Source organism: Canis lupus, chromosome 36 (genome assembly GCF_048164855.1).
Source record: "Canis lupus baileyi chromosome 36, mCanLup2.hap1, whole genome shotgun sequence".
Lineage (NCBI taxonomy): Eukaryota > Metazoa > Chordata > Mammalia > Carnivora > Canidae > Canis > Canis lupus.
The window spans coordinates 2,187,842-2,206,028 of NC_132873.1; the positions used below are offsets into that span (position 1 = coordinate 2,187,842).

The 18,187-nt window shown below is 48.3% G+C and overlaps 2 protein-coding genes and 1 long non-coding RNA gene across 7 annotated transcripts in view; 2 read left to right on the plus strand and 1 right to left on the minus strand.

The window, feature by feature from the left end:
- Positions 1–2,067, minus strand: part of MOGAT1 (monoacylglycerol O-acyltransferase 1) — a 37,141-nt gene extending 35,074 nt beyond the window's left edge. For both annotated transcript variants that reach the window (XR_012025152.1, XM_072813557.1), the window contains exon 1: positions 1,859–2,067. Coding sequence is in view for 1 of the 2 variants with exons in the window: in XM_072813557.1 (XP_072669658.1) it covers positions 1,859–1,952 (94 nt within the window). In the remaining variant the exon portion in view is untranslated. The remainder of the gene's footprint in view (positions 1–1,858) is intronic.
- On the plus strand, positions 802–9,885 carry LOC140625878 (uncharacterized). Of its 2 annotated transcripts, XR_012025154.1 has the most exons (3): positions 802–976; positions 4,174–4,888; positions 8,730–9,885. It is a non-coding gene; the product is annotated as an uncharacterized lncRNA (long non-coding RNA). The 2 variants fall into 2 exon arrangements; XR_012025153.1 differs by lacking the exon at positions 802–976 and having other exon boundaries at positions 2,247–4,888.
- Positions 9,886–15,300: 5,415 nt separating this feature from the next.
- Positions 15,301–18,187, plus strand: part of FARSB (phenylalanyl-tRNA synthetase subunit beta) — a 70,557-nt gene continuing 67,670 nt past the window's right edge. The window contains exons 1-2 of one of the 3 annotated variants that reach the window (XM_072812759.1): positions 15,301–15,446; positions 16,918–17,115. In XM_072812759.1, coding sequence (XP_072668860.1) covers positions 17,058–17,115 — 58 coding nt within the window. In that variant the 5' untranslated portion in view covers positions 15,301–15,446; positions 16,918–17,057. Of the gene's footprint in view, positions 15,447–16,004; positions 16,618–16,917; positions 17,116–18,187 lie in introns of those variants that run through there. The other 2 variants (XM_072812758.1, XM_072812760.1) reach the window with 2 other exon arrangements.

Here is an 18,187-nt window from a genome sequence, read left to right on the forward strand (position 1 = left end):
TCGTACACTAGGGTCACTTGGAGAGCCTGTGTTTACGCACACACATATATTTATATATTTACATAGATACACAAAATATTGAGGGACACCTGGGTCTCAGGCAAGTGTCTGCCTTCAGCTTAGGTCATGACCCTAGGGTCCTGAGATGGGGCCCTGCATGGGGCTCCCTGCTCAGCACGGAGTCTGCTACTCCCTCCCCTGCTCCTGCGCCCTCGCCGGTGGGCGCACCTGCCCTCTCTATCTCCCCCTCAAATAAATAAATAAAATCTTAAAAAAAAACCACATTTATGCATGGGCTCCATTCTCTAACAGATGAACGAGACCTTCTACGGACAGGGCCTAGGCATCTGAAATTTTTAGAAGCTCCTCCAGTGATTCTAATGTGAATGCAGGGTGGAGAGCCACTGACTTAGGCATTCAAAATGTGAAACCTGGGACGCCCCCGGGGGGGCGGGGGGGGGTTCAGCGGTTGAGCATCTGTCTTTGGCTCAGGGCATGATCCTGGTCCCAGGATCGAGTCCTGCATTGGGCTCTGCGTCACGAGCTTGCTTCTCCCTCCATGTCTCTGCTTCTCTCTGTCTCTCAGGAATAAATAAAATCTTCAAAACAAAATTTGAAACCATTTCAAAAATGCAGAGGTCTACAGTGCGATGAGTTTATTACTGTTATCCCTGTGGCCTCTACGGCAGACGACCCATGACCTCATTGTGGCACACAAATGACGTTAGCCTTCAGAAGAGGGCAAGTTCCTGAGAATTCCTCCCTCGTTCATATCATCCCCCATTTACTCCAAGAGCTGAACAAACATGCAGGGGACAAAGCACCCAGGTCAAGCACCAGCTCCATCTAGTGACTGCCTCCTTCTAGATGGAGTTGACTCTGGAACCCACTAGAACACAGCCTGCAGTCCAGCTCTTTACATACAGAAGCCACCCGACCCCATCTGATATTTGGGGCAGCCCTTCCTTGTACAAAGGTACCTTTTTGCCCCGAGATGCTCCGGAACACGCAAAAGTTAGCGGTAGTAACTTGCGCTGCAGATAGACAGTGTCTGCCTTCTGTGGGGCTAGAGAGCAGCGCTGCGTGGCTGGGCTGGGTCCTGGTTACATCTGGGTGCACCCACACGCCAGGCCTCACCTGGGTCTTGGTTACATCTGGGTGCACCCATGCGCCAGGCCTCACCAGGCTGTGTAACTGCCAGCCGAGCCCGCAGCTGTAGGTAAGGCCCGCAGCAGCTCAGCGCAGAGCAGCTGGCCGGCAGTGTGCGCTACGGGTGCACGCGGAGGGGGGCGGCAACCAGAAGGGGGGCCCGAGTGAGCTCGTGCACGCGGGGGAGCAACCAGAAGGGCCCCCCGAGTGAGCTCGTGCACGCGGGGGAGCAACCAGAAGGGGGGCCCGAGTGAGCTGGTGCACGCGGGGGAGCAACCAGAAGGGGGGCCCGAGTGAGCTTGTGCACGCGGGGGGAGCAACCAGAAGGGGGGGGCCCGAGTGAGCTCGTGCACGCGGGGGGAGCAACCAGAAGGGGGGCCCGAGTGAGCTGGTGCACGCGGGGGAGCAACCAGAAGGGGGCCCCGAGTGAGCTCGTGCACGCGGGGGAGCAACCAGAAGGGGGGCCCGAGTGAGCTCGTGCACGCGGGGGAGCAACCAGAAGGGGGCCCCGAGTGAGCTCGTGCACGCGGGGGAGCAACCAGAAGGGGAGCCCCGAGGGGGCGGGAGCTCCCCGCGACCTGCCCGCCCCGCCGTGCACCGAGGGAGGGCTGGAGGACCCGGGCGCGTCCTCGCACGGCGACCGTCGGCGAGGGCGGGACGGAGCCCGCGGAGTGGGGCGGGGTCCCGGGCGGCCGAGCGCGGTCCTTACCGAGCAGCAGGAAGGACAGGACCCACTGCAGCACCGCGGCCGTCTGCAGCCGCCGCGCCAGCGGGATGTGGAGCGGCGCAAACTCGACCTTCATGGTCCCGCGCGCGGGGGGACGGCGCGCTCTCGGGCGTCCGGCACCTGCTGGCTCCGCGGCGCGGGGACCTGGGCCCGGGCGGGACAGACCCGGGAGGCGGGGAGGAGGCGGCGGCGGGGCCGGACTTCGGCGGGGGCGGGGGCGGGGGCGGGGGCTGGGGCTGCGGCTGAAGCTGCGGATCGCGCGCGCCCTGGGCGCATGGGCCGCGGCGCAGGTGGGCGCGCCGCTCTGTGCCGCCGGATGGCGAGAGGGGTCGGCGGGCGGCCTCGCGGGGGCCTGGGGCGCCCACCGGGACCTGCCCTCCGTTCTGCGGACCGATGACCTCCAGCATCCGCCCTTAAACCCACCCCTTCCTCCGCACACTCTGCGGCTGGGGCAGGGGCAGGTGGAGGAGTCGCCCACCTGCTGGAAGGAGGCGCGGGGCCCCCTGCCGCGGGCGCAGAGCGAGCAGGGATCTGGCCTCCCGCTTGCGTACTCAATCCCCGCACGAGTCCTGGAAACTTGATTTATTCGGTTATTCAACAGCTGTTGACTGAATACCTACCGCTTGCCGGGAACTTTCCGGGCCCTGAGCCTAGTCACTCATTGATTCTGTTCTTAGAGTACAAATTATGGGCGGAGAGGAGCCTTAGGCAAAAATATCCACACGATTCGGCGTATCACTGCAAAGGGAAACCCTATGATCGAAGGAAGATTCTGGGACTTAGGCTGGAGATCAGGGCATTCTCTAAAGAAGTGACCTTGAGGTATCAAGGGGAATCTAGTTAACTGAGGGAGGGTCTAGGCAAGGAGAAGCACTTGTGTAAAGATCCTGTGGCTGAAATGGAAAGAAAACTAACCCACTGAGAGCTCCAGGAACAAGGAGGAGATTAGGATTGGAATGAGGCATAAATGGTGGTCAAAGGCCAGATCCTTGCGGGCCATGTTTAGGATTCAACTCTCTATCCTAAAACTTGCCACTGAGAGGTTTCAGTTATGATGCTCTGAATAGATTCCGAATAGTTGCCCAATCCTTGTGAGCACCTGCTGCATTTTCTCTCATAAATACTACTTACCGCATAGTTGAACAACTCCAAGTGGCAGATGGCTGTCAAGTCATTGCTAGAAGGGATCTGGAATAGGGCAAAACAAAGTTGACTACCACCCCCACCACCATGCCCCTTTTTCCATCAACATTTGAATAGCAAGTTGGATTATACCAAGACAAGGTACTTCAAGGGAGTTGTTCCTGACTTTTTGTACGCAAAACTTGCTGATTAGAGGTTTGTTTTTTTTCCTAGTTGAGTATTTGCTTTCTTCTTTTTAGACTTCTTCCCTGAACCTTCCCCCAGTGCTAGTGGGGTTACCGGGAAGGCACACTAAGATGCTCTGCAGAGCCCTTCACTCATCTTAGAGCAACCCTGCGAAATAAGCATTAGCTCATTTTACAGTTAATGAAATCCAGGCTCAAAGTCACACAACTGGAAGAGTGGAAAAGATTCAATTAGTTTTGTCTAAAACCCAGAGAGGAGAGGCACCTGGGGGACTCAGTTGGTTAAGCATCTGCCTTCGGCTCAGCTCCTGATCCCGGGGTTCTGGGATCAAGCCCCACCTCGGGCTCCCCACTCAGCAGGAAGCCTGCTTCTCCCTCTCCCTCTCTGGCTCTCTCGATTTGTCAAATAAACACAGTCTTTAAAAATAAAACCCAGAGAGGAGAGCCATACTTTCCTTAAATGAGTCTCACATGGGACGATCCATTATAGCGTGCTTGCTTTGCATCGGCCTTGCCCTCAGTGTGTTGATGACATGAGATTTAAGTATTTAAGACGTGGTTTCAGCCTTGAGCATTCATTCGTTGATTATTTTTGAAAAGGCTTCTTGGTGTAGGCAGGAGGTGGGAAGCAGGTTTGGGCTATAGCAGTAAGAAAGGTCTCTGTCCTCCTGGGGTTCACAGCCTCCCGGGAGAAACAGAAAATAACACATAGATGTAGAATGAAATGGGTGACAGTGCCTGAGGGAAGCGTGCCCGTTCCAGTCACAGGGAATAGCGAGCACCCCTTTAGAACAGATTGGAAGTAGTAAGGGTGGAAGTGGGCAGACGCTGAGGAGGCCATTGCAGGGAGTCGGGGATGGTGGTCTCCTGTGGTAGCTGAGGAGGCTAGAGGTGGACTTGGGATGTGCACGGGTGACATAATCAGTAGGATTGGTTGAATAATTGTATTTACGATTTCTTGGGTCATAGGAAAAGCAAGACATCCAGACTTCTAAACTGTGGAGTCCACTCTACTGAGTCATGCTCGTGTCACTTCCCCAGGCCCTCGGCTGGTAGAAGACAGCTGCTGTCCCCTAGCACAGCCCCACCAGGGCGCAGTCGGTGCAACAGCCTGTCACCGTTTCCAGCAACAATTAAATCACTCGCTCATTTGATATTCAACACGTGTCTGCATATGTATCGTGCCCCAGGATAGTACAGCTAAATGATGACTGGAGTTAAATGGTGAGCTCTAATTTATTAAGCCTTTCGAAATAACTCTTCTCGGATTTCCAGAACTACAACTAACATGAAAACACGAACCGTCAACATTATCTTTCCAAAGTCCGCATTTCGAGGGATGGGGAGCTGAGAGCAGAGAAGTGAAGTGATTTGCCCAAGAAAACCCAGCCAGTTACTGGAAATGGAACTAGCTGTCTTCGCAGCCACACTAAAACAGATGTGGAGAAGCAACATGGTATGCGATAACGGTTCCTAACTTTTACTCCAGCAGGCGAATTGTTTTCAGTCTTCAAAGAACTCCAACTGATTAAAGAAATCCAAGTGGATCCTCTCTTATTGGAAAAGAAGGTGGGGTTTCCCCATCTTCCTAGCATCTCCCTCCTTCCCAGAGCGACTGTATTTGTAGCAAGATGGAATTGACATTGAACAGTTCCAGCAGCTCTGAGGGGTCGGCAAAACCCAGGTTGGAAGCCACCGCTTATTTTGCCCTTTTTTGTGTGTGTGTGTGGGATGCTAATATTTGGAGAAGTACAAAGTCTGAATGGGGTTGCAGCTAAAAAACCATATATGTCAGTGTTGCTGAGTGCTTACTGCCTTGGAAGCACTGTGCTCAGGCTTTATGATGCTACGTCTGATGTCAACCCCTCAAGAGCTCTCCAGTTTAGATACTATTCTTCTTTACTGGTGAAGGACTTGAAACCACAAGTGAAACGAATGGTTCACCTCGGAAGTGGTAGAACTAAGTGCCTGTGTTTTGAAAATAGGTTTGTCGATTTCCAGAGCCTGAGCACCAGTGCTGTTTCTTAAATGATAGCAATGAGGAAGGGAGAGAATGGCATTGAAAAGGAGAAAGCATGGAACAGTGAGCAAAAGAATTCAGGGGACCAATGTGTCATAGTTTGGGTGGGGTCTAGTTATTCATTCAGTCAACAAATATTTACCAACCACATACTGTGGGTTTGGCATCGGGTATATGTGAGTTAATAAAACATACATTTTCAAAAATTCAACAAAAATATATCAAACAATTGTGCTGTGGCAACTTCTCAGGAGACCATGGGGATAGGAAGTCAACATTGTCCCGCTTGGAGGTCTGGGATTCCAACTAGGCAAGGTTCCTTTTTCTAGGTTTCAGCTCTAGTTAAGGAGTAAGGGGATGACGGTTGAGATTGCCTCACAGGTTACAAAACCTACCCATGGAAATGACTACTTTAAAATCACTTCCTTGTTTTAATTTTTTTTTCCTGTGCATTTCGAGACAGGTAATTTCTACTAACAGGAAGAGAATATTGTGCCACAACATGACATTTTACTGTAGCCTAAGCTTAATATGTTCCTGTTTTTAAATTGAAAAGGAAATCGTATTCTTCCTGGATTGAGAGTTCTGAGAGGGGATAGTTTAGGACAAAGGTCACTGTTTCAGTTTTCATAAGGTACATTCATCATAAAGGTAAATATTCTCTCTCTCTCTCTCTCTCTCTCTCTCATATTCATGAAACTCAAACATCATGATTACCGTAATTCATTGAGAGTGACCAGCTCTGGCTAACATCAATAGAAGGCCATCATAATGGTCATTTCTATGGAATGTCCTTCAAGAAGTTCTGTTTTTAACACTCTTTTGAACTAAGTTCAAGAAACTTGGCCTTCTGTTTTATTTCCTCTCTATTTTATCAATCTGACACGGCAGAGCTGCAGGAGTCTTCCCAAGATATTGAGACTTGGTAGCCACCCAGATTTCTCTTCTCGTGATCCTCACCCACACTTTTATTTTCAGTTGGTCTTGAAACCTACTTGAGATTCCAGCAACCCAAGTGAGGGAGGAATGAGGAGAAAGATACTGGAAAGGTCTACTGCTACCAACTGGGGCAAGGGCCAGCTCTTGAAAGAGGCAGTCAGCAGTGTCCAACTGAAGTGTCCTTGGAGGTATAGCACAGTAGGCTCCACCACTCCCAGTTTCCAAGAAGGTCCAACCCAGTGGGTGGGCTTGCACTCATGGTTGTATCTTTCTGGTTGCTTATGGCTACTTGGCACATGACCTGTTAATTCTTCTAGTCTACTGTTATTTATTTTTTCTTTAGACACATGCCATTTCCCCAGTCTTGCTATCATTGCTTCCTTCGGTCATTGCAGCCTCCTAACTGGGCTCCTTGCCTTGAGTTTTGCCTTCTGAACTAAGACCCCTAATTCCTTCTCCATAATATACCCAAAGTGATCTTCCCAAAAAAATTCATCAGTCTTGTGATTTGTCTGCTTAAAATCTTTGAATTTCTTCTCAATGTTCTTAAGATAAAGTCCAAACTCTTTAATATAGTTTGGGGTCCTGCATTGAAGGGCACCTGCTTACCTCCTGAGTCTTGGGTATAACCCTCCACGTCTCACACTTAATCCATCTGAACTTCATTCAGTTGAGCAACCAAATTTCAGGAAGAGGAGGGCGACACCTGGGTCTTAAGAATAGCCCTGTAGGGCAGCCCTGGTGGCTCAGTGGTTTAGCACCACCTTCAGTCCAGGGCGTGGTCCTGGAGACCTGGGATCAAGTCCCACATTGGGCTCCCTGCATGGAGCCTGCTTCTCCCTCTGCCTGTGTCTCTGCCTCTCATGAATAAATAAATAAAATATTTTAAAAAAATTAAAAAAAAGAATAGCCCTTTACATGCTTCTAGGTTTCTCTCTACTATCTCTTCTCTTGGTGTCAGTAGCATTTTATCTCACCAGCAGATGAGTTTCTCTGAGTAGTGGGAAACACAGCCGCCAACGGCTCCAGATTTGTCCCTTACTGTTTCCACCATCGAATAATATGGAACTCAAGTTCCCAGTGGTCCCAGATCCAGGTTGGATCAGTGTTTACCCCTGTTACACTTGCATGAGATGCAGGGTTCATTGCTGTAGCATGGTGACTCAAAAGTTGTGCATGCTGGGCAGGTTATCCCAAGTTAGAAGAGACAAGTGAAGGAGGAGTTAGGTCAAGTGAAGTGTTTCTGACCTGGGTGACTTGGTGGATGGTGGTGACTTTGAGAAGGGTAGGAAGCACACCAGGAAGAGTAAGTTTAGGGGTAAGGAGAAAGTTCAGTGTTTGAGTATGACATGCCAGCCTGTTGGACATCCAGGTGCAGATGTTCAGAAGTTGATAAGAAGGGGATCCCTGGGTGGCACAGCGGTTTAGCACCTGCCTTTGGCCCGGGGCGCGATCCTGGAGTCCCGGGATCGAATCCCACGTCGGGCTCCCGGTGCATGGAGCCTGCTTCTCCCTCTGCCTATGTCTCTGCCTCTCTCTCTCTCTCTCTCTCTCTGTGACTATCATAAATAAATAAAAATTAAAAAAAAAAAGAAGTTGGTAAGAAATGTGCACAAAAGAAAGAGATGAGCTGGAGGTTAGGATGGGCACCATCTGTGTTTCGGTAGTAACAGAAGCTGAGACTGGGGAAAAGATCACCAGACATCACTCCAGAGGGTATCCTACAGTGAAGGTGGGGGAAGGGTGGTATCAGAGTTAGAAGAAGCTTTGGGAGTTAATATTTATCAAGTGACAGAACCTTACATGAACTATTCTTAAAATTCACATTCTATGGTATTTCTATGGTGTACATGTTATTATTACCTTCATTTTACAAGGAACTGAGGCTTATCAGTAATTAGTCCAAGGTCTCAGTCAGCAGTTAATACAAGGTTTTAATCTGTTACTAACTTACAGAAGAACTCTTACCACTACCGTGTATTTTCTCTCACAGAGCAAGGATAGAAAAATCCAGGGAGCTAAATAGAGGAGTCCAGAGTCAGGAAAACTAATTTCGAGAATGAGGAGATGCTAATAATATCAAGTGTCTATCAAGTTCATTTTTAAAATACAATTTAAAACAACCATTGGTTTGACAATTGGGAAGTCAGTACTGGTCAACCTGACTCTTGGCAGGTCTAGCAGACCTTCCTGGTTCCAGATAGATCCATCAGTAGAAACCCAAGAAGAATGATGGGCTTTGGTCACTTTCTAAAAGTTTCAGGGTAATCTACAAAGGAGTTCGAGTGTCCTGCAAATTTATAGGAAAGACATACAAGTTTTTAGCCAGAACAGGACCAGTGTTGGATATACTGCAAATAAAACAAGGGCCGTCATGGTGAATTGTATCGTCTATTGCCTGAGCTTACAGCCCTGTCTTATCCTCCTGGAGGATCATCAGCCCAAATTTTACTTAATACCAAGCTTACTTAAGCTTAATACCAGAGCAAATTTATAGTCTCAGATCACTGGGTTGTTACCTTGAGTATAAATATCTAACAATTTGCCGGTTTCAAATTGTTTCCAGGTACTTTACCCTCACTCAGCCATCCGCTGAGGTTCTGTTTCCATTTTATGGATGAAGAACCTGAGGCTGAGAATGGACAATATTTGTTTTTGGCGTACCACTGCCTGCTGCCAGAGTGTGGAAGGTCGCTAGACCCAGGACTGCATCTTTAGGATCGATGTTGAGAGGATTTCAGACGTCGTAACATCTCTCGTCCAATTGCTGCCCGACTCATAAGCATTCCAGGAAGGTGGTCCAATCCTTTCAGAAGCTTTCACTTTGTACAATACATTTTACAGGAAAAAACAATCGTGGTCGCACAGCTGGATGCAGGATGTCATCTCACGTAGTGCTAAACTAGCTGGATTGTCTACACGTGTGTGAGTAGGCAGGGGAATGGCCCACGATTGTTTTATAATAAACTTGGTTTTTTTCCCCTCATAACAGAAGTATTCTTGCTAATTACAATTCTGTTAAAAACAAAAGGTACAATAAAGGAAATAATCTCACCATCTGAAGATAACCCTTGTTAAGAAAAATGTTAATAGGAAGAAAACATTTAAAGAAAAAAAACTCTGAAGCACTAAGATAACCACCATTAACACTTTGGTATATATCATGCCAGCTGTTTTGTTTCTTCACACTCACATACATGACGTGCATTTAAAAAAATAAATTGATCACTTTAAGTCTATTGTTTAATAACTTGTTTTCAGATAATGTAGACTTTTTTCCATGTTAAAAAAATGTTCTCCAATACTGTTTTTAATGCTTACACACTATTCTATTGTACAGCGGCATCAGACTTTATTTAATCCAGCCCATATTGTTGGACATTTAGGTCATTTCAAGATTTTTTTATATTACAAGCAGAAGAATATTTGCTTACTTACCTTAAAATACTTCCAAGAGTGGAATTTCAGGATCCAAGAGAATGCATATTTAAAATTTTGATTCAGACTGTCAAACTACTATTTATATTTCGGACTGGTATGTGTAAGGGTGGCTGCTTCCTACATTGTTGCCAACACAAGGTGGTGTCACTTATCTCTTTAACCTCTGCCCGGGTTTTTGGAGAAATTATCTCTGCCTTCATTATGGTTTTATTCGCATTTCTGTCTCCCTCCCCACACTTTGTCTTTGTTTTTGTTTGTATTAATAAATTGGTAGTTCATTTCCTTTGCCCATTTATTCCTATTGAAGTATCTGTTTTAAAAAATATGCCTTAAGGAAACAACCCAGGTATCTGTTGGCTGATGAATGGACAGGGCATATGTGGCATATGTATCTGTGTGTGTATATAATGTATACACATAATATTCCATTGTATATGTATGTGTATATATATAGGCAATTGGGAAGTCTACACACACATACATGCACAATGGAATATATATATATATACACACATACACATATCCATACATATACAGAATGGAATATTAGCCATAAAGAATGTAATCTTGCCATTTTGTAACGATGTGGATGGAACTAGAGAGAGGATGGTAAGCAAAATATGTCAAAGACAAATACCATGTGATTTCACTCATAGGTAGAATTTAAGAAAAACAAATGAGCAAAGGGGGAAAAAGAGGCAAACCAAGAAACAGACTCTTAACGGTAGAGAAAAAAACAGATGGTTACTGGAGGGGAGGTGGGTGGAGGGATGGGTGAAACAGGTAATGGGGATGAAGGAGTGAACTTGTGATGAGCATATGTATGGTAGGGAAGTGCTGAATCACTGTATTGTACACCTGAAACTAATATTACATTGTTTAATAACTGGAATTTAAATAAAAACATAAAATACACCAAGCATTTCTATCACTAAAACAAAACCTCAGGGACACCTGGCTGGCTCTGCTGGTGGAGCGTGCAACTCTTGCTCTCAGGGCTGTGAGTTGAACTCCATGTTGGGTGTAGAGATTACTTAAAAATAAAATCTTTAAGAAAAAAATACTTCATATATTTACTGAGTCTCGGCTCTGTGCCAGTCACTGTTTGAGGCTCCTGCCGTATATTAGTGAACAAAACATGAGCATCTCTGCCCTATGGAACTTCTGTTTTAGCAGGGAGAGATGTTTATATCTAATAAGCATAATAAATTGCATATTCAGGGGTAGATCTGAGAAGACTTGTATGAACAGAGGGAGCTCTCCTTGTAGGAGGCTGAGGACAAGGACATTCTGGCAGAGGGAAATGCTGGATCAGGGGCTCTGAGGTGGGTCACTGGCATGTTCAAAAACACATGCAGTCTGTTCTTGGATAGAAAGTTCCTGGGGCTCCTGGGTGGCTCAGTGGTTGAGTGTCTGCCTTAGGCTCAGGTCGTGATCCCAGGGCCCTGGGATCAAGTCCCACATCGGGCTCGTCACGGGGAGCCTGCTTCTCCCTCTGCCTAGGTCTCTCATGAATAAAGACATAAAATCTTAAAAAAAAAAAAGTTCCTTAAATTAATCCATACATTACAGTTGATTCCTAATAAAATAGCCCAAAAGTTTTTTGGAACCTGACAAAATTCTGAAGCATATCTAGAAAAATTAACATGAGAGGTAGGGAATTTTTGCAAGAGAAAGCAATGGGTGTTGACAACACTGACTCCATCTCTGGCCCTTCATTCTGTTCATGTCCGCCCAATGACCTCCCTCGAGCCACCTTGGAAGTTGACATGAGCCGTGAGCCAAGTATGCAGGAAGGCTCGTGATCCTCCCTGAAGTGCAGAGGCACCGCTGGACGGAGGGGGCGGAGATGACTCGAGGTGACTAGGAGAGCGTCCCTGGTGCACAGATGGCAGCACTTTAGATAACTGCCTTCTGACCTCATCTCCACCGTGTCCCTTGCTCTGTAAAAGCTGTGGCTGAAGGCCCTGGGGGCAGCACTACAAAATGCAAAGGTGAAGTCGGGAAAGGAATAGCAAGTGCAATACAATCCGGCTCTCAACTTACTGCTTCTGGTGTTAATATTAGCCCAACTACACTGTTTGCCTTTGTAAGATAGATAAAGGGAAGACAAATCCTGGAGTCAACTTTAGCTATGCAAATAAACCTTGTAATGTTCTAACAGCACTGATGAAAAAGTTTTCTTTCTAAAATTATTTTTACGGAATCAACTGAGAGCCGGTGCACTTTTTACAACCTTCCTGCCAAAAAGCGGAGGCAACAATAAAACATTTTAACTTTAAATTATTAAGTCAAAAGTTTTTTTTTAAAGATTTATTTATGATAGACACAGAGAGAGGCAGAGACACAGGAGGAGGGAGAAGCAGGCTCCATGCAGGGAGCCTGACGTGGGATTCGATCCCGGGTCTCCAGGATCGCGCCCTGGGCCAAAGGCAAGCGCCAAACCACTGAGCCACCCAGGGATCCCTTAAGTCAAAAGTTGTTGAAGAAAGTTTTATTTATTCATTCATTCATTCATGATAGTCACACACATACAGAGAGAGAGAGAGAGAGAGAGAGAGAGGCAGAGACACAGGCTCCATGCACCGGGAGCCCGACGTGGGACTCGATCCCGGGTCTCCAGGATCGCACCCTGGGCCAAAGGCAGGCGCTAAATCACTGTGCCACCCAGGGATCCCCTGAAGAAAGCATTTAAATAAATCTACAGTTCTGGAAAATATCAAATATGGTTTAGAAAACTGTTGATAAGGAGTTGGGTAATTCATTTGATTCCAAACTTTTAATCATTTAAAAGGAGGAGGACTGCTGCCGCTGGGATTGCTTGCTCGACTCCCCTGGTTCCCAGAAAGGTACCCTGAATAAAACCTGATGGATATGGATAGCTTCGTTATTTGTTAAAGTGCCTTCTTGGCCTGGGGAATACTGACCCTCCTTCACCTTCTAACACTTATGATACATTAACCCTTACAAATATTAAAATGCATTATAAAGCTGTGATAACTAGAACTTAGGTACTGGTAATGAGAAAATTCAGCAGAACACCTAAATGTGTAAAGAAATGTAATATATGCTGATGAGCACTGGGTGTTATACACAACTGACAAGCAGCTGACCTACATCTGAAACTAATGATGTACTATATGTTGGCTAATTGAATTAAAATCTTTAAAAAAAGAAACGTAATATGGGTTAAAGAAGTTATTTCACATCTGTGGGGAAACAGAATCTTAGCAAATTGTGTTGGGTTAACTACACTGCTGTTTGAAAACAAGGCTGGTTTACTCACTTGCTCTGAAACGTAAATAAATTGAACAAAGCCTTGAAAAAAAAAATCCAAGCCCTTTAAGAAGCACACATGATTTTTATGAAACATCCTTGAGGCGGTGAAAGACTGTATAAAATGTAACCTAAAGCCCAGAATCTATAAAGCAAGAGAATTAGGAGACTAAAACGTTTTTTTAAAAAAGGTCTTTCTGAAAAAAATAAAATCAAATGTCAACTATTCCTATTGTTTAAAGGCCCCATGCATTTGTCCCCCTTCATCCCCAAAAAAGTGCCACATTCTTGTCTCTTGCTTTCATTTTTAATTTCTTTCCTGTCTTGTTAATTTTCACCATACTCATCATTTGCTTCCACGTGGATGGAACTGGAGGGTATGCTGCTGAGTGAAGTAAGTCAATCGGAGAAGGACAAACATTATATGGTCTCATTCATTTGGGAAATGTAAAAAATAGTGACAGGTAATAAAGGGGAAAGGCGAGAAAATGAGTAGGAAATATCAGAGAGGGAGACAGAAGAGACAGAGAGACACCTAACTCTGGGAAATGAACAAGGGGTGGTGGAAGGGAGGTGGGTGGGGTGTTGGGGTGCCTGGGTGATGGGCACTGGGGGGCGGGACACTTGACGGGATGAGCACTAGGTGATATATGTTGGCAAATTGAACTCCAATAAAACATACAAAACTTTCTTAAAATATGCCCATGAAGGTCTGCTAGGTAAAATAGAACCTTTCCAGTAATTTTTTCTTTTTTAAGATTTTACTAATTAGAATGTGAGTGCGGGAGAGAGCCAGCCTGAGCAAGGAGGGGCAAGTGCAGAGGGAGAGGCAGCCTTCCCCACAGAGCTGGGGCTCCATCCCAGGCCCCTTGGGATCATGACCTGAGCCAAAGGTAGACACCTAACCTACTGAACCACCCAGGCACCCCTAGAACATTACCCATATTTTTGAAATGCGCCCAGGCTACATCTGTTCTTTTTTTTTTTTTTAAAGATTTTTTTTTTTTTTATTAATGATAGTCACAGAGAGAGAGAGAGGCAGAGGGAGAAGCAGGCTCCATGCACCGGGAGCCTGACGTGGGATTCGATCCCGGGTCTCCAGGATCGCGCCCTGGGCCAAAGGCAGGCTCCAAACCGCTGCGCCACCCAGGGATCCCAGGCTACATCTGTTCTATTCCACTCCAAACTACTCTTATTTCCATCCATTTTTTTTTTTTTTTAGTTTTACCATCTATTTATGCATGCCTTAACAATATACTCCCTAGGCTAGCCTGTTTTTCATTTTTATATCCATGACACCATACTGTCTACATGCTTCTGTGATTCACTTTTCTCAAAATTCTTTTTTTTTTTTAATTTTTATTTTTTTATGATAGTCACACAGAGAGAAAGAGAGAGGCAGAGACACAGGCAGAGGGAGAAGCAGGCTCCATGCACCCGGAGCCCGACGTGGGATTCGATCCCGGGTCTCCAGGATCGCGCCCTGGGCCAAAGGCAGGCGCCAAACCGCTGCGCCACCCAGGGATCCCCATCAAAATTCTATTTCTATGACTTATCCAAGTTTATACATACAGCTGTAGTTCATCTGCACAGCTGCATGGTGTTTCGTTGTGTGGATTTATCCTAATTTTGCGTACTAGCATTGATGGATGTTGGGTTGTTTCCAGTTTTTGTTTTTGTTTTTTTAATCTTTTTAAAATTTTTTTTTATTTTATTATTTTTTTTAATTTATGATAGGCACGCAGTGAGAAAGAGAGAGAGAGAGAGGCAGAGACACAGGCAGAGGGAGAAGCAGGCTCCATGCACCGGGAGCCCGACGTGGGATTCGATCCCGGGTCTCCAGGATCGCGCCCTGGGCCAAAGGCAGGCGCCAAACCGCTGCGCCACCCAGGGATCCCTGTTTTTGTTTTTTTAAATAAAGAAGTGTGACCTTGAACATTTTTATTCGCTCTCCTAGGGCACATGGGTAAGAGTTTCTCTGGGGAATATTCCTGGGAGTGTAACGGTAGTCAAATACGCACATGTTCTGCCTTTCTAAGTAAGGCATCTTTTCCACATATTTTCCAAAGTGATTGCATCAATTTATACTCTCGATTCCTGCCAACATTTGGTTTGGTCAGACTTCCATGGTTTTACTGATCTGGTAGGTATGGAAATGTATTTTATTATGATTTTAACTTGCCTTTCCCTAATTTCTAATGCAAGGAGAACTTTATTCATGCGGATTGGCCAGCCTATCTTTCATTTCTAGGAAACGCCACCATCTCCTTCCTGCTCCCCAGCTGGCCCTACAACGCATTTTGTGATATACTAGCTCAGTGTTTTCCAAATATTTTTCCTATCAGTCAGCTGAGCACTTGTGAGGAGGACTTGCGGTCCAGTTTCCTCTTTTCCATTAGAATCCTCTAAATGTTCAGTCCTGGAGCAGGTTAAAGATGAAAAGCAGGATGCCTGTGCTGGGCGTTATGGGGAGAGGAGAAGAGAAGGCCCTGGTGGTTTGAAGCAAGCAGGAAACCGACCAGGAGGGTAGATGACGGACAGCTGCCGGATTTCGAGGTCCTCCGTGGTAAGAACTGTGTTAATGACCTATGAGCATTTGTAATCCTTAGGATAATCCTCTAAGGTGTAGGTTATCCCTGCTTTATAAATAAGGCAAATGAGGTTCAGCAGTAACAGAACACTTTGGCCTGCCCAGCAGAGAGCAGGTCAGCGAGCAATAATGAAGGAGGGCCTGTATTCACCGAGAGCTGAGTACCCGTTTGGCAGATTTTATTGGGCAGCGGGGATGTTTGCCACTGACTGGGCCCCTGCCGATCTGTCATGTTGGGCACTGGGAAGGGATTGCCTGCAGTCATGGGGGGAAGCTAATCTAGTGAAAGCCTGCCTGAATGGTAGTCGGAGAGCCTAAGTGCCACCCACCTCCTGCCCTCACCTGAATAGCTTCGGAGGCCTCCCTCCCTGTAGGGTGGAAAGAGGGGCAGGTCTCCCCCATGAAACTGCCTCAGCTCTGCCTCGAGGGTTGGGTACCGCAGTGCTTGTGCCTCAGTCTCACCAGCGGGAAAATGGGAATAACGATCACCTGCATTGGCGTATTTCCTGTAACAAATAATCACAAACGTGGCGGGTTAAAACAAGTTTATTCTGTCGCGGTTGGGGAGGTCGGAAGTCCAAAATCCCACCGGTCCGCTCCAGAGGTCAGCGGAGAATCCTTTATTGCCTCTTCCGTGTCGCGGGGCTGCTGGCATTCCTCGACTTGTAGCGACATCATCATCATCATCCTCTCTGCCCTCTGGGGTACACTGTTCCTCTTCTGTTTCTATCAAATGTCCATCTGCCTCCGTCTTCAGAGGATGCACGTGGCTGCACGGAGGGCCCGTTCTGTTAATCCAGGATAATCCATGCGCAGATCTTTAATCTGCAAAGACTGTTTCCAAGCGAGGTAACATTTGCAGGGGCCTGGGCGGGGGGAGGGGCACCGAGCCTCTTACGTTCAGGGCGGTCCGAGGAAATCTGCTAATGCGGCCAGAGGGCGGAGCACGGCACCTGCCAGCAGACAGCACTGTCTAAAATCAGTTTTTCCCCTTCTAAAAAGGTGTCTAAGGAAGCCTCCTGTAAAGGGCTGCCGCTAAGCTGAAACCCAGGTGTAAGACTTACAAGGACACAGGGAGGCTGCATGTAAGCGCGGAGGATGAGGCCCACGCTGCAGAGCGCCGGTCCCTGCGGCTCCCGGAGCTCAGGTGCGCGCAGGCTCTCCCCAGGGATGCCCCAGGCCACGCCCACCCGCCCGCCTCCCGGAGAGGACGCTCCGCCCCCAGGCCCCGCCCCCGACGTGCCGTCCCTTGTGCCCCGCCCACTAGCGTGGCGTCCTCCGCCCTTAGCGGGTTAGCCGCGTGAGGGCCTTTGCAGTCTGGCCCTTCTCCTGCCTGTCGAGTCGTAGCACATTCTATCCAATTTCGTCTCCTTTCTGAGCCTGCACGTCATTCATACAACACAGATGGATCTTTAGCGTTTCATTGTGACAATCTGCTTGCCTCCAGGTGAAAAACGAGGCAGAAGCAACTGGAAGAAGACCGGCAATATCGAAGACAGCCCGTGCGGGAGGGCGCCGGGGTCCTAGGCGCCCCGGGAAGGAGCCCCGGCGGGTTCAGGGCGCAGGCGCAGTGGGGCCTGACTCGCCATGCCGACTGTCAGCGTGAAGCGGGATCTGCTCTTCCAAGCCCTGGGCCGGAACTACAGTAAGTGCCGGCCCGGGTCCTGGCTCTGTGTGTCCCGCGGAGGCCGGGGCGCCTCGCCGCGGTGTGTGCGGCGGCGCGTCCCGGGGCACCTGCGTGCTGTGCCTGTGCCGGTGCCCGGGGCGGGGGCGGGGGCGGGGAGGAGAGGAGCAGCCCCGGGCGCGTTCCCGGTGCGGCGAGGAGGCTCTGCAGAGGCTCCGTCCGTCTCGTTAGGGATCTTCCTTCCTCCTGGGACCCGGAGGGAGAGGCAGGCTCCCTGCGGGGCCCCTGATGCGGGACCCGCGCAGGAGGCAGGAGCCCCGGGAACTCGGCCCACGAGGCGGGGGCGGAGGGTGCAGCCGCCCGCGACGCCGCTGCCCTGTCGCTCCCTCCCGGCCGTGTGCCCGGCCCTGCTCTGGGCGCTCGGGGACCCCGCGGCGCGTGACCCAGGAGGCGGCCGGCGGGGACTAACCACGTTGGTAAAACGGTTCTGGGCTGTTATCAGGACCACGGCCGGGGCACCTGGCGGAGCCCAGCGACCGGCACGCTTTGCTGGGCGGGGTCTCCCCTTCGGTTCTGGAAACCACCCCAATTCAGAAAGGGAGCACATGGGAAGCGCGGCTACCGGGGACCCTGCGGCTGCAGCCGTGGAGACCGGGTCTGCTTCGCAAGGGCCGTGGCAGCTGGTGCCCGACAGGCATTGATGGCTTTTAGGGTTTAGTATGGTAGCGGAGTCCCAGGCGGGTTCTCAGCGTGTGACCTGAAAATAGTATTTATGTATGACCCAGAGAGAGGCAGAGACACAGGCAGAGGGAGAAGCAGGCTCCCTGCGGGGAGCCCGATGCGGGACTCGATCCCGTGTCCCCAGGATCAGGCCCTGGGCCGCAGGCAGACGCTCCACCCCTGGGCACCCGAGCGCCCCAAATAGCTTTTTTTTTTTTTTTTTTAAATTTATTTATTTATTTATTTTTTTCCTAAATAGCTTTTATAACGTTTCTGAAGGTGTACATTTAGGTGCTACGTATTCCTGAAGCATTCATTATTCCTTGCAGGTATTCTGCTGTGAGTCCCTGAATACTCTAGACCTCTGAATTTA